The following is a 26277-nucleotide window of genomic DNA, read 5'->3' on the forward strand; positions in this document are numbered from 1 at the left end:
ACCTACAGGGCTTCAGCACAGCGCGGAGGAGGTCCTGGCAAAAATAGACAACGTTTTCGACAAAGCCAGGCGCTTCTACGACAAATTTCCACGCCAAAAGGAAACATGGCTTCCTGCCCGTGACAATGGCATCGCTGTTGATGTAGAAGTTGCGAGTCTGTTGTGGCCAATTTTCCAGACATTTTACGATGTTTTAGGAATCACCCCTCTCTAGGCCCAGGCACTGCAGACGACTCGAACGAGCAAGTTGAGAGTCTTGATGAACAGTATGTTGCCGATGTAACGCTTGACACAAGACCTGTAACGCCTGTAAGGCACCCAACACTACAACCAAGTAAGTATGCTGATGACACAGAAGGCAATGACGACAATCAACAGCAAGCCGAAAAGAAAAGAACAGAGAGCCAAAAGCAGAGACAAGAAGACTCATCGCACAGTGGCTGCACAGGCTGCTTTCCTAGTGGGTTTGGCAGTACAGCAAGAAGAAGGTCAGAGAAGGCAATTTGAACACGAAATGCGGCAGCACCAAATGCTTCAAGACTTTGAAGAGAAACGACAGCAGTCTCGTTAAAGATTTGAAATAGAATGAAAGAAAGAGAGGAAGTGACAAAACCCGTCTGGAGAGCTAAAGACTGCAGTTTCAACAGACAATGATGAAATAGCAACAGTTATTTGAAGCAGACTTTTCAAGAGGCTGTTTGATGACAGTAAAGATAAGTAGTGCTATAGAAGTTGTTTTTTGTCTACTGTTCTGCTGTTGTACTGCAACATATTACAGGTTATTTAGCACATACCACACTGCTACTTTATCTGCATAGTTATACGAATTAATGCACACTATATACAATCTAATCTCCATATTTACCAAGAATATCCACCTACACCAAGTGTTTTAGCTTTGTTTACTGTACTGAATAACCAAGTAAGAATTAAGAAACGTAAACCAAACTTGCAGCTTATCGAGCATGAACATTCTGAAATGACATTCTTGACCTCCTTCCACACTTCTAAGAAGATCAGGGTCACCGTCTTCAGCACCATTTTCAAAATCTGCGGGGTCTGGTAAGATGTCACCTTCATAAGGACATTTGTATCTCTCACAAATATAATGAAGTCCACAGCAAACAGAGCCTTCAACACTTGCAAAGACAGGGTCATTTAGCTTGCTCTTTGCAGGTATTCTCCAGCTTCCCTTTAGACGACCAAATGCTTGTTCCACGACTCTTGTAGTACGAATGACAGAGTAGGTAAAGCTTATAAAGTGAGGTCTCATTGTATCTTCATCAAAGCACTTCCTTACTGTTGGGGACAAGGAAAAGGCAGAAGCAGCAACTAGAAGGGTCTAATTTCTGTCCATTGATAATTTTTGAATGGCTTACATGAAGCCAGTCCCCAGTATCAATATTTCTTTTCAAGCTATTGTGATTATAGGTGAAAGAGTCACAGACACTGGTCTTCCTAAATTGACTGACGTGAAGATACCTCTTGCATCTACACATGTCAAAATAATGATAGAGTGGAAACGCTTGTAGCAGAAATATGAATCTCCAAACTTGATAGGTTTTCTATGCGCGTGAACGTACCATCCAGAGTACCAGCACACTGAGGAAGATGACATAGAGCTTCAAAATCACACAACATTTGGCCAAGCTCTGAACTTGTAGGGAACAGAATTGCTGAAGGAACCATGTGTCTACGCAGGACGTGGAGGCCATTATGAACGATATCTACAGCCGTAGACTTTCCAATACAGAAAAGATCAGTAACAGATATGAACGAAACAGAGTGTGCAAGCAAGAACAGAATAGCTGCACGCATTGGAGTATCTTTTCTTCAAAGAAAGTTGCCGTACAACCCACAAACTGTGAAGGAAACGCTCTTCGGCATTCTGAAGTAGGCGACATATTGACTGTCTTCCCAGTCGGTGTAATCCTACCAACTTCTTGCCAAGATCCGCACACTTCCGACTCCCAAAATTCAGCTTTTCATGGAGCACACCAAAATCTACGTTTCAACCAGCTTCAATATTTCTCTCAACAGCGCAGGACAATATGTAAACGCTGTGTAGATTTTAGAAGCCGTAGCAGGCATACGGCAGCGACTCTTTACCTTCTGGGCAAAAATTCAGGTTTTACGAAAACTACCAAGGTTGTTGTCAGCAACAAACACAGCCTGGTCACTCTGAGGCACTAAAAAGACCGCGAACAGGAGAGCTTTTAGCCGCCAGTGTGACGCCATTGTGAAATCTACGCGAACAAATATGCTAGGTGTGACCACACATTGACATTAGTATTTGCATATGGAAATGTTAATGTAAATATAAAGCTGATGTGAATGTAGTGTGACCACTACCTTATCTGCACGCTTTATCTCCGTGCCCCAGTTTCTTGCAAGAAAAAACGCTGTTTTCAACAGACAACTGGCTGAGTTGTGGGTACTTGTAAAACCTGAACTCTGGACTGGACTGGACTGGACTGGACTGGATTGGATTCTGGCACAATTCTGGACTTGCACAATTCGCGCATGCGCTGAACGTAGAGCCAAGATAGACAAGATAACCACAACCCACAACTCAACCTCAACTCAACATAAACTTTAGCTTTCTCAGGTGTACTATCTAAGCCTGACCACTAAACATTTATCTGAAATGTGTGCTGTATATGTATATCTAAGCCTGACCATTAAACAGTTATCTGAAATGTGTTCATCAAATGCTGTAACGTAAGTAGGCCTGACCACTAAACAGTTATATCAAAGTGTTCATCAAATCCTGTACATGAGTAGTACAGAGCTGAGATAGAATGTCTGCAGGGATACGAAAAGTGGTAAGGAACAAACTGTGGTTCCACAGCTTTTATGCATTCGATGTTACAGTGGTAATGGCATACAGTTGGCCTTATTGGAGTAATTAGATTGCCAGTGGTGTCACGGAATGGACGCTGCTCTGCAAGAAAAACAGGCGAAAATGACAAGCGGTCGCACTGACGCTGTGCAAGCAGATACGTAGTTCGTAGTTGCATGTTGTGCTTGCAATCACATCCTACATTTGTAGTTGCTGCAAGTCTATCCAATCAGTGTTATTATCAACAATAGTCAGTACTCACCACCTGTCTAATTTAACCGGTGTCCATTACAGTATTGTTATTTCCCCAAGCGGCTGGGGACAATTACCTCCATAATTAGATCTTGCCTGCCGCGCTTCCACAATTGTCTGCTTGATGGAAAACGTTTGAGTCATGCGTGATCCCTACAATCCATGCTATTACTTCTTGACCAGACATCCATGACCGATCAAGGGAAATTGTGGTCGGTCATGACCTGCAATTTGTCAGTCAATGACCGATGACCGACTGTTAGATTCCACTCTGTATTAGTAGCTTAGTACGTTACGCCAAAAGCAATACTAGCTACCTGTACATGTCGAAGTGTTCGAAGTCTTCATCTTCGTCTGAGGTGCCTGGTGATGGTGATGGTGGTCTTTTGGTTGGAGTAAACACCACATGGACATGGGACCCGCTTTCCACATCGGAATCACTGGAAATCACAACAACGTCTAACCAGCTACCTAGTCGAGTCCAGTCTAGAGTCCAGGTTTTACAGTTACCCCTGATTTCTGGCCAGATTCACCGCTACGGTAACAAGATGGGCTGTTCTTCTGGCGTTTCTGGACATACTGGACATTCGCCGTGGTCGACAGTCAAACAACGTTACCGCAGCTCGCTTGGATTTTCTCCGTGGTTTTGTTGGCATCGTCCATGGCTTTATTTATGTCCCATGCTCTACCTACCCGCTACATACTACCCAGTGGCGTAGCCATGCCCTTAGGGACTGACCGGGCATTGCCCATATCCATCAATTTCACAAACCAATCGAACAAAACCTAATCATGTACTCATAATTAGCTCAGTTAGAATACAAGCTGTTCTATAGAGCACTAAAATTTTGTGCTTTTGCTAACTAGACTTAATCTTCGGCATCTTCCAAATTCTAAACTTGCAAATTTCGTAACTACCCTCTCTAAATCTAACGTTTCAACTACATCTTTCTCTATGGTCAAAATCGCTAGACTGTTCATTCGGCTTTGCAGCATCGATTGTCTCGTGTAAGTCTTCAGCCTCTTCAAACTAGAGAAAGTTCTCTCACATGAGGCAGATGTCACCCCAACAGTCAACGCTATCTGCAAGGCAGATATAAGATGCGGAAAAGCTGCTTTGACCGGCGTAAGAACTCTAATGACGTCGGCGATAGACTTCATTTCACACATAGATGCATTAAGAAATTTTCTTGCCTGATGAGTTTCATAACCAATTTCCTCACGGTTTATGTCGTAATGTACCACTAAGGCATTAATGGCGTCTGCTTGAAGGAAGTTTCGGGACTGTGGACTACAAGCCTGAATTGACTTCATAAGGGATCGTCCATCGTTGCTGAATCTTGATTCCAGTTCCTGCAGCATTTGGTCTATCACCGGTAAGAAAAGCTTTCGTCGTAAATGAATTTTCGTTCTTGCCACGTCATCCAGGGGATCTTGATCGTTGGTGAAATAATCAGTTAATCGCTGCCCAGTAGTCTCTGTTAAAACGCAATCAGTAATTTCCTTTTGTTTCCGAGTGCGACGACCGGTAACAAGTCCAGGATCACCACGACTGCGTGATCCATCAGAAACATCCATATTAACGCTGCAGGTTTGTGCCAAGTGAAGAATTTGCTGCCATGTATCGTCCCACCCGGATTCCCTGGTCTCCACCAATTGCTCTATCACAGTCTCTAACAAATCAACGGCTCCAGACAGATCTAAATCTTCAGCTTGCAACTGATCGGACAGATTTTTTGTAATAGTCAGCAGCTTTTCGAAAATAACCAAGTTTGAGGTAAACTCTAACGATTTCACTCGTGACAATAGACCTGCAGCTAAAATGGCTCTTTCGCTGTTGCTAGCATTTGTCAAAGAGGATAAGGCATCGACTACTGCTGTAAAGGATTTAAGCATTGCTCGTATAGAGTCTATTCGACAGGTCCATCGTGTGTCTGAAAGTCTCTTCAGCGTGACGCTCTCACAACGTTGCGGATAGTGACGTTTTTGAGCTTCTAAGAAAATTGGGTGAACAGCAGAAGATGAAACAAAGACGTACAGCCTCTGAAGGACGTCAAAGAACACACTCGCCGAGGAGACGGACTTTACAGAATCAACGACAACAAGGTTCAGCCTATGTGCGTAGCAATGCGTGTAGACGGCTTTCGGAGCAATGTCTCTGATTCTCTTCTGAACGCCGGTGTGCTTTCCGCTCATGACACTAGCACCATCGTAGGTTTGAGCAATGCAGTTCTGCAAGGTAAGTTTGTTCCTTGTCAACACTTGACAGATCTCCTCTGCTATCCCGTCTGCTGCAAGGTTGCCAAGAGGTGTGAAAGATATAAACCGCTCATGAACAGTCCCGTCTAGAACATAGCGCAGAACAACTGCAAGCTGTTCATTCTTTGCTACATCTTTACTTTCGTCGCAAATAAGACAAAAATAGCCACTCCTTTGTACTTCACTGCATATTTTCTCTCGTACCATATCAGCCATCAACTGGATCAAAGCGTTTTGAATCTCTGGAGACTTATAACTTACGTTACCGGGGAGCGTTTCAATTCGTTTGAACAATTCGTGATCATGCCTTGCAAGAAGCTCAAATACAGCCAAAAAATTGCCTGGATTCGATGACTCCTCCGATTCATCGTGCCCACGAAGTGCAAGATTCTGTTTAGCACACAAGAGGATAACCTCCGCCAGACATTTTAAATAGTGTCTGTTAGAAAGAACAACGCGTTCATCTTCTTCTGCAAAGAGGTCTTCAACTCGTCGACGCTGGCTGTTACAGTCATCCAGTCGCCGCTCATGCCATTCTGCCATAGCATTCCTGTGATGTGCCGAACTGGCATGGATCAGAAATGCTCCTTTATTACCAGTACCATGCTTCCAGTCGCCGAAACCTATACTGGTAAACGCTGTGTCGGCACGGCCGCTTGCACTGCCAAGGCAGTAATGACGACAGGCAAAGCAGTAGGCTCGGTCAAATTTTATCGAGTATTCCAACCATGGATATGTTGTGTACCAGGTGGCAACAAACGATCTTCTACATGAGTGTTTTCCCTTTCCAAAATTTTTAGAAGGAAACTGACAGACCGGTTGGGAAGGGCCGCTCTGAAACCTCGTGGAAATGTCCAACTCTGTAGAGAACACAACATAAATCAATCATGAATGCCTGGAAAGAATATGTACATATGTACTTGATATGATCTCCAAAGATGTTGAACACACAGTACTCCTAGCATTACCAGGCTCGGTATTTGCCATGTCTTCTCCAGAACCAGAATCATCCGGGGCTTCGTAGGCAGACTCAGCGCTTTCAGGTATGGCTTGCTGAATTTTGTTAGGCATATCGTCTGAATCGCCCGTTTTGTCACCGTTTTCAATTCTAATTAACCACAAACATTTTCTACAAGTACACCAAATCATTACACTGGTATCTACGAGAAATGATACCTTTTGGGTCCCCAAAAGTCATTCAGAGTCACAGTATGTCGCTTTCGCTTTCTACGCTTAGCGTTAGACTCTGACGCATCCATCTTCTCCTGCATTGAGCGAATTCAACGAATCAGACGCTGAGAATTGATATTAGTCGGCATCCGGGACAGTTCCGTGGGCGGGACTCCTCTATCACGGTGTTCCCGACTGTTTATAGAAATGCGTTGAACTTGAATTTATGTCACCTAAAATACGCGGGCAAAGCAAAAAGTTGCCCGGGCATATGCCCGGTAAAATAGATGCCTGGCTACGCCACTGTACTACCGCACGGCCACGTTTCATTATAGAGGCCCTACTTCAAGAAATGTTAAGATTGGGTTACGGTTTACTGTTCAATAGTTGTGGCTTTGCTAATCTTACGATTGGTGAGACAAAAAATATACAGGAGAGCTGGAGCTGTTTGTGTCACTGTTGGTTTGTCTGTGTGTTTTTGTTAACTCACATATCTCTAAAACGGCCAGACGCAGCACGACCGAAGTTGCCCGAGCACGCCTAATTGATCGAGCTCGAAAGTGAAGGTTTCGTCATTTTCCAGAGTTCTATTGGGACGACCCGATTTCTTACCGATCGAACCCGCCTCCACTCGCGCGAAATTCTCTAGAACGACTCCTTACGGTACGCGCGGAGCGTGGCGTTTATTACTGATGACAACGGAAACAGCAAAATACTTTGAATATACAGTACTGGACAAAAGTTTTGAGCCACCCTTCAACAATCCTTTTCTTTGGCCTTAAAATCATTTACTTATGAGTAAAGTAGACAATACCACTATCAATAGAGTCAAAAACACAAAACTGTATCATTTCAGTGTGTTTAATAGAACAGATTACGCCTAATAATTAGTATGGCCACCATGAGCTGCAATAACTGCACGTACACGCCTAGGCATAGACGCAACCAATTTCTTGGTTACACTTCTGTCAAGATTGTTCCAAGTATCAAAGATGGATGCATGGAGCTCTGTCTTGTTCTTGCAAGGGTGCTGCTCTAAATTTCTCTTTATAACATCCCAAACGTGTTCAATTGGGTTGAGGTCAGCACTTTGAGGTGGCCATGGGTCCATTAGAGGGATGTCGTGCTCAGCAAACCAGGCCTTGGTTGCCCTAGCAGTGTGGCAGGTTGCTCCATCTTGCTGGAACACATAATGTTCACCACACAACCTCCTCCCATCTTCTTCTAAAGTGTCAGAAATAAGTTCCACATATTTTTGAGAATTTAATCTGTCATTAACAACTTTGAGGCTTCCCACTCCCGTCGACGCCATGCAGCCCCAAACCTGGATTTTGGCCCCTCCAAACTTTACAGTTGAATTGATACAGTCTGGATGATATCGCTCACCTTTCCTCCTTCGTACCCAAACTCTTCGACTTGGAACGAGCTCAAAAATGGACTCATCAGACCACAACACTTTTGCCCATTGCTCGTGAGTCCAGTCTTTCCTTGCCATGCACCACTCTAGTCTCTTTTTCTTGTGCACTTTTGACAGAAGAGGCTTTTTTGCTGCCACACATCCTCTCAGCCCAGCTGCGTTGAGTCTTCTTCTAACTGTTCGTCTGGAAACATCGACTCCAGTCGCGTCTTGCAGGTCTCGTTTCAAAATTCCTGACGTAGCCCTTCGATCTGAAAGAGACATGCGGTAAATGAGGAAATCTTGTCGCCGATTTGTAGCACGAGGACGCCCTGTTCTTGGTCTGTCTGCCACACAGTCCGTTTCTCTCTGTTTCTTCAAGATTTCTTGAACAGCCCTACGGCTGATTCTCAGCTTCTTTGCAATTTCACGGCCACTATAGCCCTCGTTGTCAAGCGTCACCACTGATGCTCGAACCTCAATCGAAAGATTTCGCCGTTTTGCCATTGCTGAAGTGAGCTGTTCATACGACAAGATCCCGTATGCGGCCTCGTGTGTCCCACTACAATTCAGCGTTTAGTGCGCACGAATATTCGAAGCAACAATCAAACTGCACATATCGTAAACTCCCTAGCAACCGAAACATGGTGTCCTCGTGCATAGCAACCGATAGACTTCAGCAGATGTGACAGGATGAAAGCGCTTGTTTTAGTGTTTCTGAAAGCTTTCATGACATCAAGCGGTTAGCTAAACATTGCCAACTGTTATAGGCAGTCTTATTATGCCAGAAAGTGTTCTTTGCGTGGAATACACACGAAAATAGACTAATTTGCAGGGTGGCTCAAAACTTTTGTCCAGTACTGTATATCCGGGTCTTTTAAAATATGGCTACTTTCGTTTGCTAGTACACGCATGTCGTATAGTTGACACCTTCGCTACATCTGTTCCTTACAACGGCAACAACGTCTTCTAAGTGACGACTTCCAAAGAGACTGTTAAAATAGCTGCAAGTTAAGACGCGACTTGTCATATGTAAGGGGAATCGATTATTGGTTGAGTTGATAACTTCACTTTACTTGTAGGCTTTGCTGCCTGGACGTTAAACTCGAAATACTCGCTGCTACTTTCTCGGCAACGGAACACTCGTTTATATCTTCATTTGTTTTCAACAGGATATTAACTGACGATCGATAATCTAATCAGCCCGCTAGAAGAACCGGGTACTCAGCTAGTACTATGCAGCACTCGAGCCGATTGTCAGAAATATGTAGCGACATCTAGGTATTTTGCTTACATAAATTTCATTTTGTTATAATAGCAACAGTGGATAGTAGATGTCTTTGCTGTATTTGATGTGAATGATTTAGGCGAATCAAAATTTTGATATATACTGTACGATTGCGATTGTGGTTGTTTTACGGACAGAAAATACAGAGACTTAATGTATATAACCTGAGAGTTAGGAAATAATTGATGATTGCCGCTCTGGTAGCGATTGTTTGAAGTTGATGTCTTCTGTAACTGGAAGTTCCGGCTTCACTTCGGAAATGCCCACAATTCCGGGCGATGCTTCGTCATCATCGTTTGGTTATATCAAGGAAATCATGTCATCATTGCTGTAGTCACAACTCCTTTTTCTTTATTTGCTGTCATTGTGGTCATACTCTGTGTCCGTAACAAAACGAAGTCGTTCCTTTCTCAAGATGAAACTGAACAAATGTGGCTATCTAATAAGAAGTTATAAAAGTTACAGAATGTTGAAGATTGGTTATTTCAGCGTGATCTCTTAGTGATTCATGAACAACTCTGTCAGTCACTGCAGTTATTGTTTCTTAACTGAAGAAAGCACTCGCCAAAACGCACGCAGGCATGGACCTGGAACTGAAAGTGGATGTCGTCCATTGTTGATGATGCCCGCCATTTTGTGGCCTACAGCCACAGGTACTGTCTGAACGGATGAATCATTTCTCTGTTATAGCGAACTGCCTTATATTTCTATGTGTCGTTTCTTGAGATTTTGAGTGATCTAGTACAAGTGTTGCAGATGCAAAATATTGCTAGTTTCTCAAATGACTTGTTCCCATTGAGAGTTACATCGATGAAAGGTCTTAATGTTGTGCGGGCGTTACTCCACAAAGATCGATTGCTGACTATTTGAGACTATTTCTAGTCATCAAGGTGGAAGGTTTTCTTGTCAGACTTAACTCTGTCTTGATAACGCAGGTGTGGACTATGCGCTGGACGTCAACTTGGCAACCAGCCAAAACTGATTTTCTTATTCTTTTATCTGACGTTCTTGCCAAGTGTCCAAACCATCTTAATCTTCCAAATGAAGCGATATTGTCACGTCACAGGCATTCAAAAACTTTGACCTTTAATACTTGATGAATTGATCAAGCATTAGCAATGTGGCTGGACCACTGCATTGTTTTGACGCTTAGGTTATTTGTAAAGGTTTGTTATGGAAGTCTCTAAACATCTTGACGTGTCATTTTTTGTGCACCAAGCTGCCAAGCCTTAGAATATTATTCCAAGAACTATGCACTTGTGTATTAATCTCTTAATCTCAATGGACACGTTTCTGTCCATAAACATTGAAGATTGTAAAATTCCAATGGCTCTGGATACTTTGTCGATACTTTTTCTACGTGTATCTTTATTGACTCCTTGACGTTCAATAATAGAACCAGGTATTTTAAGTCGCTAACAATTTTTGTGGCTTCACATTTGTCATAATAGACGCTAACTCTCGCTTGTGCTCCAATTTCAGTCCAGCCACTAAGGCACCATGGTGTTGCGGATACTCATTGTCAGTCCCCGTTCTTTTGTTACGTTATCAAGAATCTGAGCTCCCTGTTTCTGTGCCTGCTCTTATCATTCTTACTACAGCAGCAGCATCTGCAAACAAGAGTTTAGTCACAAGCAGTTTGGAGAGATTTTTGTTCTCTGTTGCACCAGTTTACCGCTACATCTACACAACACTTTGATCTTGACATCTCTTTCTCCATGGGCACATGCACGCACACGCGTGCGCACGCACACACACACACACACACACACACACACACACACAAACACACACACACACACACACACACACACACACACACACACACACACACATCCTGGCAATAACACGCCCACTAATATTCTTGTTCCGACACGTGCAGGTCAGGGCGTTTTCAGTACAATAGCAGAAGCAAACGAATTACTTGTTCGCAAACCTGGACTAGGAAGGAAAGTAGCCTAACGAGGGTGCCAGGGTTGAAGTTCTTGGGCAAGGATTTGGCCAGGCAAATCCTTACAAGAACTTGTCCCAGATCTAGACAAGACTTACTAAGTCTTGGTAAGTCCTTACCGAGATCAACCAAGGACTTTACAAGTCACTGCAAGTACTTACTAAAATACTCGTCAAGAACTTGAGCAAGGACATGCATGAAAATGGAAGCAAACTGTTGGCGCATGCGCCAGAGTACTTACATGTATACATACATCTTCTATTCTCCATGAAACTCTCAAGCACAATAACTTTCCAGATATAGCTAAACTCTAGTCTCTACTGCTAATCTTCCTCCTCTGAGCTGCAAAGACTGTGTCCTATTGCTGCTAGTCTCTCTGATTGAGCCTTCGACTTGACAGCTACTCTTGTCTCCCTACACTTTTGATTGAGACTTTCCTTTATAACCATCTCATTTTTCTCCAACATCTCCTTGGTGTAGAGCTTCTCAAGACAGTCTAGAAAAATTCAGACATAAATATATGTATTATAGAAAATGAGATGCTTTATAATTATTTCACATACAAACAGATATTCCAGTTCACTGTTATTTCATTCCTTCACTAACATTAAGTTTTGAAAATTTCAGGTTTTGTAGAAAAGCCCTAACAGGGGCATTATGCGGAATCACTGTAACCAATGATGCATAAAAATCTTTATTTATCATAGACCTACCCATGGAATCTGGCCTAACAAAAGTGGCTACACACTCGGTGCCAAGCAGATAAGCGGGTACCTGACAGGATATTGCAGCTATAGCTATGCATGTATTATGAAAGCAACTATAGCATGAAACTATGTGTAATGACAGACTAGGAAGTGCTCAAAATATGTCTATTAATTTTTTATGACCACTTATTGAGGGTTCAGAGAAATCATAATTAACCGACAGTTTGAAACGTACATGTATTCTATGGTCTGTAACTGCTTATAAGTTAGCTACGTGACAGTAAACAAATTCTTTCTCTACTACACTGTGCATTGTTGCCTTACTTGTAACAATATTGCATCGAGTTGGAGAAAGCTCTTACCGTGAAGTCGAACCAACTTTTCGGAATATGGCTCAGTTTTTTCTTCGAGAAAACTTGGCCTAAAGCTTTTCTCGCATACTTCTGAGGTGACGTCTTGCTAGCATACATGCCAGTCAAGTCGACACCATTGTGGATAACCTGTCACAAGGACATGCAAAAGTTCTGAAACAATAACATAGCAAACTGGACTGATATGTATGGCAACCGGAAAAGAAACTTCAAGTTTTGCCTTCTTCTTAAAAGGTATCGTAGTAACTTGTATGGTTGTATTACTAATACACAGCGCTTATACAGAACCCACCTAAAACTTCAACAGACCACACCACGCACGCGCCATTATCCCAATCTCGTATATACACTATACTACATTCCTTCCTATATAAGATTAAAACGTCTTATTCTACTGAAGTTCAAATGATATTACCGCTACAGGTCCAATCCGTCTGGTGGCTCGGATGTACGTGATGATCTTCGTATAACCGGTTCCATTGTTGGTGCTATCATCTCTGGCGATGTCGGTTGTTCCTCGCTACGCGGATGTTTTTCTTCAGGCTTCGCTGTTTGCCCAACGGAAGCATCTGCAGGATTCTGTACGTTAATCATACTGTCTCTTCCCGTCACGGTATCATCCTAAGTCGTCTAACACCTCTTCATATGCGCCTGGTGCTGATGCTAATTCTCCAACTTCGCCTGTTGTTATTCTGTTCCGCATCTGGTCCTGGTGTCGCCGGAATACCGTTCCATCTGTCAACCCACGGCAGAAAGAGACTGGTCCGGTCCGCTCCAGTATTGTCCCTGGAAGCCACTTACATCCCTTACTGAAATTCCTCACAAAGACATGTCTTCCTTCGGAAGTCCCCTCCCTGCAAGTCTTGTCATGGTCCTGCTTCCGTCGTTGTTGTTTAAGTAGAATTTTCTGAGCTAAGTCGGGATGAGGTCTAACCGACTGCGAGGTCTCCTCCCCATCAACAAAACGGCGAGTGGTTTCCCTGTTGTGGCATGCGGCGTCAGGCGATACCGAAACAGGAACCGATCTACCTTACTCTCTAGAGAGCCATACTCCGTCTCCATCTTATTCTTGGCTTCCTAAAATGTCTGGACTACTCTCTCCGCTAGCCCATTAGTAGCCGGGTGGTAAGGGGCAGATTTTACATGTGTGTTTCCATTGCCTTTCATAAAGTCACCAAATTCCACGCTGGTAAAGACATACCCATCATCGGTGACCATCACATGTGGAATTCCATGTGTTGCGAACATGCTTTGCAGGATTTTAACAGTCGCCCTTGTTGTTGCGGCATGCATTGGGTGAACTTCTAGCCATTTAGAGAAGGCATCTACGAGAATGAGAAATCATTTTCCCATGAAACGACCGGCAAAATCAAGATGTAGTCGAGGCCATGGGCGCCCTGGGTTCATCCACGGATGTAATGGTGCATCTGGTGGTGCCATCCTGTGAGCCTGACACCTGTCGCACGACTGAGCAACGTGCTCCAACGTCTGGTCCAACTTGGGCCACCAAACGTAGCTTCTGGCCAGGTTCTTCATTCGAGAACTACCTGGATGTGTTTTGTGTACCTCTTCCAATATCCGCTACCTCGCCTGACGTGGCACCACCAATCGTGCTCCTCACAGCACGCAGCCATCTAACACGGTCAGTTTATGACGTCGATACTAGTAGGGTAACAAAGCTGACTCATCCAACAACGTGATCAACGGTTTGTGATCCGTAGAGATCGTAAACTCACGTCCAAACAAGTATTGATGGAACTTTCGAACTCCAAAATGAATGGCCAACGCCTCCTTGTCAATTTTGTGACGTACTCCTTTCCACATGTGCCAAACTTCTGGAAGCAACTGCGATCGGTCGATCCGACCCGTCTGGAAATCGGTGGGACAATGCTGCACCGCCCCGTATAGGGATGCGTCTCAAGCCAATGATAACTCCCAATTCCTGGTCAAATGAACTAGTACCTTGTCCGATTGTAAATCACCTTTTCTCTTCTTGAACGCTGCCTGTTTTTCCTCTTTCCATTCCCAAGGAACATCTTGCCGCAGTAACTTTTACAGTGTGTCCAGCTTTGTTGCTAAGTCCGGTAAAAACCATCCATAATAGTTGAGGATCCCCAGATATGATCTAAGCTCCGTCACGTTTTTCGGCTCTGGCGCTGCCTTGATGGCTTGCACCTTGTTACCGTCGGGGTAAAGGCCAGTGGCGTCAATCCGATGACTAAGGTAGTTCACTTTCTTCTGCATTACCCTTCAGCAGCGTTCCGCGAAGTTCCTCCCATCTATCACCTTTGCACTACTATGTCACGCCTATTAATTATCTAGTGCGCGTCTTCATTATCTAGCGCGCGCATTTATAATCTAGCGCGCGCATAACAAAGTATTATTATTTGCAACTGTAGCAACATTATACAAGTAAAAGTAACAATTCTGACACGTTTGAAATGTACGTAAATTGCTCTTTCGAATGTCACAACTTTGTAACTACCGATAACTGTTTCAATATTCTATTTCGTCTCCCTGTTTATGTTACCGCAATTCTGCATAACTATCTAATCAAGTTATACACAGTCAATTCTCAGTATGGTAATTGCGAAAGCACTGTCGGTCAGCAGATGACACACGGAGGGGGGCGTTGCATTCTTGGCAGCGATACCTCGTCTTTATGTGTTTCCTGCCTTCAGATACGCAAACAATGCAACGTATTTACCCCCCTGCTATAACCGGCATATGTGAGCAAAATCATAGCATAATAGCATAATCATATTTAGTAAATGTTCAGCCTATATTTTGGAAACCTTTACGTACAAAAGAGCAAAACTGCTTTAGCTTTTACCATCCGCTCGTCAAGTGAGACACGGGCTTCAGGCTGACCATACTCAAGACAATTTTGACGTAACTCATTATACACGGTTCGTACTTTTCTCAATGGGCAGCCTCTCGGTCCTTATCAGTACGAGGATTTTCCATCTGTAGGACCTACAGGATCGCGTCAAAACGGCTGCGAGACATGAACCTTCTGGCCCACAACCCGTAAAAGGGAAAAGTTGTGAGCCAGTAATTTGAGAGCTCAGGAACTTACAGATACATAGAATTAAAACTAGAACACTAAATATTTTGTTATAGTATACCTTTGCAAGTCCCATGTAGATCAAGAGCCCTATCAGTGAGTTCATCTCGTCAACCGGTTCTGGACAAAAACTATACCCTCCCCTCGCCGTCCTCCAGATTTGCTTCTGTAGCTTTTTTTACAATTATCCTCACCGTTGATGTTAAGTGTTTCTACAAAATATTATACCATGAAGACAAATGCATAGAAAAGACATCAAACACATACGTTCTAATAATCTCAATCATGTTGTCGGTAAAGAATAGCTTTAAATAACCAACAGCATTGGTAGGATACGGTTGGTGAGGGTAGAATCCAGCAGGCCTTCGTGGTGTAAATTGTGGCAATTGCAGTTGGTAATTATCATCGCGTGGTACATGGCACAAATGCTGGACGTTCAGTGCATCAGTGCGGCGATCAACACGGGCAGCTGGCTCAGACTCAGAGTCAGATGACTCAGATGACGAAACTGGTGAACGACGTTGAGTTGGTCGTCGACGCTCACAGGAGAGTGGCTTTTACTATAGGACAAATATAGTTAGTCCGCATCATATGACGGAACACGTAACTGAAATAACAATGCAAGACCACTTGCAGTGTTTGCTGACATGACTCGACCAAAATCGGGATCTTAGAAGAAATACATAACAGTGGCTTAGCAATATGTTAGCATTATGTGACGTCAAATTCCTCGCAATCATGCACTCAAGCACAACCTGCAAATAGGAGGTTACCTCTAGTGGCAACAGTGTGACTCCGCTTCTTCCCTTTCTTGTTTGCTGTATTTGTACCACTACACTGACTGCAAAGCAACAAAACAGGCCTGCAGCTTCCAGTAGATTACACGTTACTGCTACATAATTAACCTCAAAATTGACCGAAACTCCAAACCAGGACTTGGTGACATCGTAGAACTGCTAGAATCACTTTTTCTTATACAAAACACAGCTGTATTGTAAGAATTTTCTTCTTTGACATGATGGCTATCCTTCTCTTTGTTTCCTACAACAACATCAACAGTATGATCATAAAACGTGTACAAAGATTGGCTACTACAAATCTCTGTACTTGGCCATTTACTTCAAACCACGTCTTGAAGATAACTCCTTGTTGCGCACTAGAAGACATGAAAAACACAGGAAAGTTACACTTCAAAAGAGAACGTTTGAACAAGTAGCCGACTGCTAGCTGTGAGGGAACTGATCGCTGATTCGTTGATCATGCTGCTAATCTCATTTGCGGCCACGCATGCGCTGTGACGAACGCGAAGTAACTGCAGAGTCGTGTTCTTTAATCGACATGTCTACAAGGTACAAGCACGATGTCAATCGAGTGTATGTGGATAAGGAAGAGTCATGTAGGAAGTACATTAGAAGGCATAGAAATTGTTACCGGCGGACCGCTAGACCGTTGGAATCATGCACATCGACCAACTCGTTACCCGAGGCCCGGATTTCCAGGTGGAGGGTATAGAAGTCGTTCGACGACCGTACGACCCAACGACCCATCTACCGTATATGTAGTTGGTTAGCGGAGATGCTAATGAAGCTATTCCGACCAATAGACGAGAAGTGGTGTCATTACTGACCAATACACGAACGTGATGTCATCATGAGGCTCCACCTCGCTTTGTTTAGTAGCTGCTAACGAGAATTCGGCCGTCGGTCGTCCGTCCTGTACATGCTGTTTAGTCCTTTGCTTTAAGGGTATAGCACATACAGTTGTACGTGTATGTTTTCCCGAACAACAAGCAGGGCGAGATGTGTAGCTGTACCTGAGTTGTAACATTTTGCTTGTTCCACTGTTTCTGCATAGTGGTTCTGCAGTCTGCCAGCTTGAATTTTGGGTGTGCGTGGCTGATCGGCCGTGGTGTTGTTGCAAAGATCACTAGTGTCGTCTTCAACAGAAATTTGGCGTTTGACGGGAATTTGCGAAGGAGAACGTGCATTGTCCATGACAGCGTCTGTTTGTCGGACAAAGCGGCTCGGCCGACCTGTAAGTACGCTAGTGCGTCTCTATTCATTTCTGTTTTACGGTATCCAAAGTCAGAGGGAACAGGCGCCTAGCTAATCTACATGTGCACGTGCATGTTTTCCCGCATTGATGTTTTGTTTTGGCTCTGGGGCCACCTCATTACAACACTAGGCGACGTCTAGCTAGAGAAGCCGCACAAACAAGATGCCTAGAGAAGCTGCACAAAGAACGAGACTTACATTCTTGTGAGCTGGACAATCTGTGGTGAGCTGCTTGTTTGGCCTCCATTTGTAACCTAGGTTTCCTACCAACAAACAGAACAATGATTACGCCCGTTACTTCATCACGTAAGGCGAAGATTGCCAGCCGGCCTAGCGTCGAGGCTCTCCGACTTGTAACATTTGGCTTGTTCCATCATTTGGAAACAACTACATTTGTAACATGCATTTAGAAACAACGACTAGCTAATCTAGCTGCATTTGTAACGTTCCCACGTCTAATTTTGTTTTGGCTCTGGTACCTATGCCACGCCTAAAACCGGCCATAGTTACGACCTCAAAAGCTGCACAAACATTCACCTGCACAAAGAACCGACGAGCGAAGGTTGTAAAAATAGAAGCGAGGTCCTACGGGACGTTGGCTGACGGACTGCGTAGCTACCCGTTGTACACGGTAGCAGCCAGTCACGTGACTTACCTCAAGGTCGACCTGTGCGATTTCAATAATGCTTCTTATTTATTACCCACATCATACCATTCTGACATCCGATTTTGTCATAGCGCGACTAATTTACCTTCAAGGTGCATACCGGCCGAGGGCTTGCACTTTAAGTGCTTCTTCATTATTCTCGGGCAAAAGAAGAAGAAAAGAAGATAAGGTAGGTAGGTAGCAGGCATTTGGTTTTTTGCGAGTCAACTGCACTTTATAGGCAAATTAAACGACGTACTAAAAGGTGTAATGGACTTGAAGTCCAGTCTCTTCAATCTGTATTATTATATCAAATATATTGGTTCTGAATATAAGTAGTATTTTGGTTTTACAGCGTCAATTTTCATTTTCTGATTTTTTGTTTTAGGAGAATTGTCTAGTCATCATATTATGTTTGTTAGACTAATCTACTTACTGAGTATATTGTTGTAATAATGTGATATGGTCAAATATTTCCGCCCGATAATACGTCCCGATTTGTCAAATATTTTTTACGATGCACATCTCTCACGATATGTCCAAAATTGTTATAATTGTATATATATATATATATATATTTTTTTTTTTATTTTATTTTATATATTTTTATTTTATTTTATATATAATATATATATATTTATATTTTTTTTATATATATATTTATTTTATTTTACTCTCCATGACAGACCAAATGTAGCCTGTCCAAAACCATCCTGGCATTATACTGCCAAAGTCGTACTGCTAGTTGTTCATGTATGTTACATACTATTCTGCTAACAGGTAATTTGTTCAAAACTGAAGTTTTCCTTGCAATCACTTTTATGATCTCCAAGCTGTATGTGGACCATGTTCCATATGTCTCAACAATCATAGGGTAAAAACTGGCTCCTGCGCTTGTGACGTCTGAATCGTAGCGAAGGTCTTTCTGAACTTCGCCAGCTTCGGCGGCAGCTCCTGCTTTGGTAGAGCAACTGTTGATGAAATGATTGGTAAAAGAATTTCTAACTGAGATGTCAAAAAAAGCAGCTTTTCCTTGTAAGAAATCCGGGTGGAAGACGTCTCCAGGCCTGTCGTTACTTTCGCTGGAGAAACACTGTTCTCTACGAGACCCAGCATTATCCACTAGCAGATATCGATACAGAATATCACATAGAGCATTGTGGCGCTTCAAGCGAAGCGGCCCAGAACCACAACCAAGAACATGGTCTCCAAATTTGTCAATTACTTGACCGCATGGACACCGAACAAGAAGTGGAGAAGAGGGGAAAACAGCAATACCGAGGCGAAGACGCAGAGCAACCAGGAATTCCTCCCGAGACATGACGAGGCCGAGATTTGTGTTGGGTAATGCCCGCAGCCATGATCCGGAGTGTGGGGTTGAAATTGCGTTCAGACGAGCCTTATCTCTTATGCTGGGAGTACTGTCTTGGATGTGAAGACTGAGTGAGACATCTAGTAATCGTTGTATTTCTTTTTGAGTCATTTTACGAATTTGTAGATCTTGATTATCTGGAAGAAGTGTGGATAGAATGCTACGACAGTCAAGCTCTCCAGGAATTGTTATCTCCGATACCTGATCCTCTCTCTCAACGTGAGACGTTTCATTTGACTGATGGAAAGGCAAAGAACATGACAGTAGAAGTCTGCTGGTCAAATCACGAGATGAGTTGCAGCTTCCCAAAAAAGCTGCTGGGGCAGAACGACTAGCTTCACGAAGACCGAGACCTCCGAGACGAATGGGCCTGGTAGCCTGTGACCAAACTTCATTAGAAATGGAGGAACGAGACAGGCTTTCCAAGCAGTGGCGTAAATTGACGTCAAATCTCAACAGCTCCTTGGTGATCTTGTTTGTTGGAACTGTACGGATGATGTGATTGAGTTTACAGAGACCCAAGCAACTACGTAGAAGGTGTAATTCCACCTGGGGGTCATCTAAATCAGACAAACGATTTTGACAGTCACTGATTTTGTCAATCCTTTTAGCAACTGACATGGCAAAGAAAGCGTCTGATCCACAGAGTGGTGCACCCAGTAATTCAGCTCCTCCGGCCACTTCAGTGATACGTTGAACTTCAGGAGGGAAATCAAGAAACTGTTGATCGCCGGAAGGCCAAAACACCTCACATTTGCTCGTATTAAGGTGTAGCCCAAACAGGGGTCCTTTTATTTCAAGAACATTAAGGAGAGTAGCAACTGCAGTGCGGGGACCAACGAACGAACCGTCATCAAGATACCAAAGCTTCATGTTGATGTCGGGAAGAGGACCAATACTGTCCATCAACTCCATGATGACAAGAGAGAATAAGAGAGGGCCCAAAGGATCTCCCTGTTGTACACCTCCTGATGAAGGAATTAGAATATCACCAAAGTTGAGGAAGCCTTCACAATGGTAGCACCATTGTGCCCAGCCAAATAGAGCAGGGAATTCTCTGTGTAGGCGATGCAAGAAAGAGGAGCGAAAGCATTCATTAAAAGCGTTTGAAAAATCAATCTTGAGACAACACAAGTCAGCGTTGTCACCATGTTCATCAAGAAGAGCAGAAAGGGCATGAATGGCTGCTTCGACACCTCCAGGTACACCAACACCAACCTGGCCATATGGCAAAAAGACTTCCGGCAGTGTAGATTTCACAGCCATACAACAAAGCCTACTGGCCAGGCGTCGCAGAATTTCACCAACTGCAATAGGCCGTATGCCACCGGATTTCTTTCGAAGAGCAGTCAAAGGTGCCCCAACCAGCCAAGGAGATATGCGAACATCAGCATGACCCGATAACAAGAAACAAATGAATTGAGTAAGACTATCCAAGCAGTCTATTGAGGAAGGAGTTGTGGTTCCATCTATTGCATCAATCAGGTGCTGATGTTGCAGTTGAGAAGCTCCAGGACTTGAACCTCTAGGAAAGGCACGTAAGGCAGTAAGCACTGAATCCTGATTGACAGTGATCGTTGGTGGAATGTCTGTATTCCATTCAGGGAGTGAGTGGCAAGGATGGCGTTGTTGTAGTTCATGTATAGCGTCATTATCATCAGAGGCTGCCAAGCCATATGAGCCTAAAACGCGCATAGCATCTCGGAAACGACCTTCTCGTGCCAAGGCTAAAGAACGTCTGGCATTGTTTTGAGCAATTGATGGTTTCTTGCTACTGGAAGACATATGAGAGATAGCATCAGCTCTAGCATCAGCCCACAAAGAGGGAAGGTCTCCAGATTGCCAACGATCAAGACGAGATTGAAGTATTGACTTCACCACATACCGTTTTTTCCTTCCTCCTCTAGGCGGGCAGCGCAGAACAGCCTTTGCAAACATATGTAGACGTGCAAACCCCCATATGCCGTTTTTAATGGCGTGTTTGAACTCAACAGAAAGTACTTTCCCAAGTAAAGGGCGAACAGAACGTGGGATGTGATTGACAGTTTTAGTTGGCAAGTGAGAAACTTCCTCCATGAGGGTATTGAAAAGGACTGTCTCAGATGAACTGTGACAAGACAGGTGGACAGCAGAGTGGATAGCCTCCATGACTGGATCATCAAATGACTGAAAAGATGGTTCCTCATAGAAACTTGGCATTTCTGTCATTCCTGTCTGTATATCGATCTCCTCCTCACTATCTCCTCCTTGCGAGGGAGGCAGCTGTGGAGCAAGTGTGAAATTCGAACAATTGGCAGCTGAAGAGGAACAAACAGTGACGTCATCTAACCAGACTGACTGTCCCGGATCCAACATGGTTCCACCACAGCGGGGGAGACCAGGGCCTTGAGAACGGCGACAAAAGTTCCACCGTCTGGCATACGAAAAACCGCAGACCGAACAAAGGCGACGACCTGACCTGGTAAGGAAATCCACAGGAGGAAAGCAACGACGACTGATATGATCAAGATTTATGTGTTGCCATAAAGCGTAGTCGTCTCGACGAGGAACGTGGCAAACAGGACAAGTCGCTAGACAAGAACTGGACGGTGATGTGGAGCAACACGAACCACCATTATCCGATGACGCAGACATCCTGAGTTGAGATGGACGTCGACAGAAAACCCAGGAGCAAACGTAATGAGACTACCAGCAGAAAAGAGCTGAAAAACGCTTGAAAGAAAGAAAGAAGCAGTCCCTGTGATCACCCGAGTAGCGAGAATAGCCAGAGACACCGTCAGCGACTTAAAACATGGGCGACGCCATCGCTTATCCGGGATATATATATATATATATATATTATTTTTTATTTTTACACACACACATACACGTGTGTGAAACATCAACATATACTAAGTGAGCAAGTCCCAAAGACAGCCACTAGAAAAATGCAGTTGCATACAACCGTGCACTAAACGAGCATTAAATAACCAGAGTTTCACAGATAATTGTTCAGTGAGGTACTGGAAGGCTTGAGAAACGGATGTTGTGTTACAGGTGGTAGTCTTCAAAGCGATAATCTTTAGGGTCTTCAAGCTAGAAGGTGTCCAATAACCTAGGGTCTCCAAAACCAGAGGGAAGAACTCTCGGCCAGCAGCAGCAACGATACATACATACATACATACATACATACATATATATATATATATATATATATATATATATATATATATATATATATATTTTTTTTTTTATTTTTATTTTTTTATTAAAATTATAACCGCCCAATGGACGGAACACTACTGAAAAACACCACTACAAACACTTGCTACAGATAAAACATCTAGATGTTCAGTTATCATGCGAGAGTTGTATTGCCACAGTTTCACAGACAGTTGTTCATGAAGGTTAGTAATAGCTCGGCTGAAACTGTGACCTGTAGACAGAGTAGACTTCTTGGCAATAGACTTCAGCAGTTCAAGACTATGTTCTGACCAGACTCCATATGACTCAACAACCAAAGGATAGAACAAGCAACCATACGAGGAAACATTTGAGTCGTGGCGTTCGTCTTTCTCCATTTCCCCAGCTTGAGCAGCAGCACCAGCCTTTACAGCTGCATTGATGACATGTGAGGGAGAAAATGAATTTCGCACTGAGATATCAAAATAAGCAGCCTTTCCGTTGGAGAAGTCGGGATGAAAAACATCACCTGGTCTGTCCATGGATTGAGAAGAACACCGCTGCTCTCTTCGTACCCCAGAATTATCCACAAGCAACCAGTGATAGACGGTGTCACATAAGGCGTCATGTCGTCTGATTCGCAGAGAGCTGCTACAGCCAAGTGCGTGGTCACCAAAGACATCTAAAATATGGCCACAGACACAGCGAATTGAACGTGGGGGAGGTGAAAACACTGGAACTCCTAAGCGCAAACGCAAAGCAGTCACGAATTCACGCGGGGACATGGCCAGGCTGAGATTTGGGTTAGGGATTGCCCTCAACCAAGCCCCCACATGAGGAAATGTGACAGCATTAAAACGCGCTTGTTCTCGCAAACTACAAAGAGACGACCTAACGCTGGATTTCAAAGCGTCATCTAAAGCTCGTTGAATTGAATGTTGCGTGGAATTAACAGATAGCGCCGTACTATTAGGTGGTAAAAGATCCGCCAAACACTGCCGACATTCCAATTCGCCAGGGAAAACGGAAGTAGGAGACATACTATCTGACCCATCAGGTGGAGAAAATGGCATTGAAGGAGTGAAGAGCAGGCGGAGAGACAAAGTCCGAGAGGAGTTGCAACTACCGACAAAGGCTGCAGAGGAAGATCTGTGAGCCTCACGTAGACCGAGACCACCTAAACGAGTAGGAAGTGTAGCCTGTCTCCATGGCAAATCAGAGATAGAGGAAGAGGACAAAGACTCCAAGCTATGATGAAGCCCTCTGTCAAAACGTAACAAAACTTCGTCAATCCTGCAGCCAGGAACAGTTCTGATGATATGATTCAGCTTACAGAGGCTCAAGCAACTCCTCAGGAGATGAAGCTCCACTTGGGGATCCTCCAAAGCTGACAGACGATCCTGCCAGTTCAAAATCCTGTCCACACGTTGGGAAACAAACTCACAAACATAGGAGTCAGGTCCGTATACTGGACAGCCAAGAAAGTCAATACCACCATAGATATTAACACTTCGCTGAATTTCAGGTGCGAAAGCAGGGAATTCCTGATCACCCGAAGGCCAGAATATTTCACATTTCTTCAAATTGACATGCAGACCAAAAGAGGGACCTTTGGATATTAAGAGGTCTAACAGCCCAGCTACTGAAGAACGCGAACCTACGAACAATCCGTCATCCAAATACCATACCTTTAGCTTGAAATCAGGTAATGGCCCCAACTCATCCAAGAACTCTAAAACAACTAAGGAGAAAAGAAGTGGCCCAAGGGGATCCCCTTGCTGCACTCCTGCGCATGACTTAATCCATGAAGAGCCAAAGGATAGCATACTTTCGCAGTGATAACACCATGATGACCATCCAAAAAGGGCTGGAAACTCTTTGTGTAAACGACCCAAAAATGAAACGCGAGAACATTCATTGAAAGCATTTGTCATATCAATTTTGAGGCAACAAAGAGAAGGATCCGACCCATAGCGTGCTATACAACTAGACAGAGCATGTATGGCAGCGTCTACACCTCCTGGGACCCCAACTCCAACCTGACCATAAGGCAAAAAAGTGTCTGGCAAGTCTGCCTTCACAGCAGAACAGCATAAGCGACTGATTAGTCGACGCAGAACCTCACCAACTGCTATTGGGCGAATGCCACCTTGCTTCTTCAGCAGAGCAGTAAGAGGAGCTCCACACAACCAGGGAGCTATTCTGGGGTCTGCACGACCAGAAAGAAGAAAGTTAATCAAGCATGTCAAGTTCTCCAGACAATGCTTGGCTGAGGGTGTTGTTGTATCAATAGCATCAAGCAAATGTTGAGAATTCAATTGAGAAGCACCAGGACTGGAACCACGAGGAAAAGATTGAAGGGCAGCTAGAACTGCATCCAAACTGGCAGACAGAGGAGAAGGAATCTCATCAGTATGACCTGGCACAGCGTGAGCAGGGTGACGCTGACGTAATTCTTCATGAGCCTTCTTGTTGTTGGGATTGACAGTACCCAAAGAGCCAAGAGAACGCATAGCTTCTCGGTAACGACCCTCTCTGGCATAAGCTAATGCTCGTTTTCGGTTGGCTTGCTCAACAGAAGAAGACTTGGGAAAGATCGACTTTCTGGAATCAGCATCAAGTCTAGCCTCAGACCAAAGACCCAGAAGATTGCCAGAAGTCCACTGTTCTAACCGGGAGAGTAACATAGCCTTAACTATAACGCGCTTTTTCTTGCCTCCTCTTGGTGGACATCTCAACACAGCCTTAGCAAACATGTGTAAGCGTGCATAACCCCACAGACCATGATGAGTGGCATTCCTAAATTCTGTGGCAAGGGCTTCAGCAACAGCAGGGCGGACTGAACATGGAATGTGACCAACAGTCTTGACTGGCAACAAAGAAATTTCCTGCATCAAGGCTTCAAACAAAACCGACTCAAGATGGACGGGGCACGCAAGGTTACATGCAGCCCTGATTGCTTCCACAACAGGCTCATCAAAATCGCATGCTTGAGCAGCAGAAGGACCAGATATAGAAGCATTTGACACACCAGGAACATCTTCAGGATGAGCAGAATCAAGAAGAACTGCGTCCACACCTTCCTGTTCATATTCTGACGCCATCTTAGAAAACCACGATGTCCAGTTATACTGCACCCCCTCTCTCAAAAGAGCTCGTAGTGGGTGTGTTAGTTCGGCAAATCCTGCCACAAACTTCCTGTAGTAGGACGCTAATCCTAGAAAGGAACGTAATTCCTTGACATTCTTTGGCACCGGAAACCGTTCAATAGCTTCAGTCTTCCTTTTATCTGGGCTAACTCCATCCGTTGAAATCATATGACCTAAGTATGGAACTTCCCGACTCAGAAACTTACACTTCTGTGGTTTCAGCTTCAGTCCAGCTTCGGTCAGACGGTTAAAAACCTGCTCAAGATTTTGGAAATGCTCTTCGACTGAGTTTGAAAACACGATAATGTCGTCGAGATATACACCACATATCTCTTCCAATCCTGCCAAGATCACCTGCATTGCTCTTTGAAATGTGGCTGGAGCGTTGCACAGCCCGAAGGGCATGACATTGAACTCGAAGAGTCCATGGTGTGTTATGAACGCTGTTTTTGGACGAGACTGTGGGCTCATCGGTATCTGCCAATATCCTGACGCTTCGTCTAAGCAACTGAAGAACTGGGCGCCTCCTAACCTGTCAATGAGATCATCTATTCGCGGAAGTGGAAAAACGTCTCTTCTCGTAATGGCATT

At 44.0% G+C, this 26277-nt stretch overlaps 2 protein-coding genes, 1 long non-coding RNA gene and 1 pseudogene across 3 annotated transcripts; all 4 read right to left on the reverse strand.

Moving 5' to 3' along the window:
- Nucleotides 1-848: 848 nt before the first annotated feature.
- Nucleotides 849-1818, reverse strand: LOC134187674 (uncharacterized; annotated as a pseudogene).
- A 2051-nt stretch (nt 1819-3869) lies between these two features.
- LOC134188160 (zinc finger MYM-type protein 1-like) lies at nt 3870-6824 on the reverse strand. The gene is made up of 3 exons (XM_062656357.1): nt 6530-6824; nt 6274-6461; nt 3870-6213 (listed from the first exon to the last, which is right to left on the reverse strand). Exons 1-3 carry the CDS (start codon nt 6622-6624, stop codon nt 3935-3937), a joined length of 2562 nt encoding a protein of 853 aa, XP_062512341.1. The 5' UTR covers nt 6625-6824; the 3' UTR covers nt 3870-3934.
- A 4191-nt stretch (nt 6825-11015) lies between these two features.
- LOC134188122 (uncharacterized) lies at nt 11016-15676 on the reverse strand. Its single transcript, XR_009971268.1, has 3 exons — nt 15571-15676; nt 15365-15515; nt 11016-11654 (listed from the first exon to the last, which is right to left on the reverse strand). It is a non-coding gene; the product is annotated as an uncharacterized LOC134188122 (long non-coding RNA).
- Nucleotides 15677-18664: 2988 nt separating this feature from the next.
- LOC134188224 (uncharacterized) lies at nt 18665-19562 on the reverse strand. The gene has a single exon (XM_062656421.1). The coding sequence runs from the start codon at nt 19484-19486 to the stop codon at nt 18674-18676; it is 813 nt and encodes a 270-aa protein (XP_062512405.1). The 5' UTR covers nt 19487-19562; the 3' UTR covers nt 18665-18673.
- Nucleotides 19563-26277: the final 6715 nt, after the last annotated feature.

Source organism: Corticium candelabrum, chromosome 12, assembly GCF_963422355.1.
Source record: "Corticium candelabrum chromosome 12, ooCorCand1.1, whole genome shotgun sequence".
Lineage (NCBI taxonomy): Eukaryota > Metazoa > Porifera > Homoscleromorpha > Homosclerophorida > Plakinidae > Corticium > Corticium candelabrum.

What these genes read in the sequence shown, in the direction of transcription:
- LOC134188160 (XM_062656357.1), bottom strand. Translation starts at nt 6,624, where the DNA reads ATGCAGGAGAAGATGGATGCGTCAGAGTCTAACGCTAAGCGTAGAAAG. An exon ending in GACTTTTGGGGACCCAAAAG is followed by an intron (nt 6,462 to 6,529) that starts GTATCATTTCTC and finishes GTGGTTAATTAG; the next exon opens with AATTGAAAACGGTGACAAAA. An exon ending in ATCTTTGGAGATCATATCAA is followed by an intron (nt 6,214 to 6,273) that starts GTACATATGTAC and finishes TGTTCTCTACAG; the next exon opens with AGTTGGACATTTCCACGAGG.
- LOC134188224 (XM_062656421.1), bottom strand. Translation starts at nt 19,486, where the DNA reads ATGACTCAAAAAGAAATACAACGATTACTAGATGTCTCACTCAGTCTT.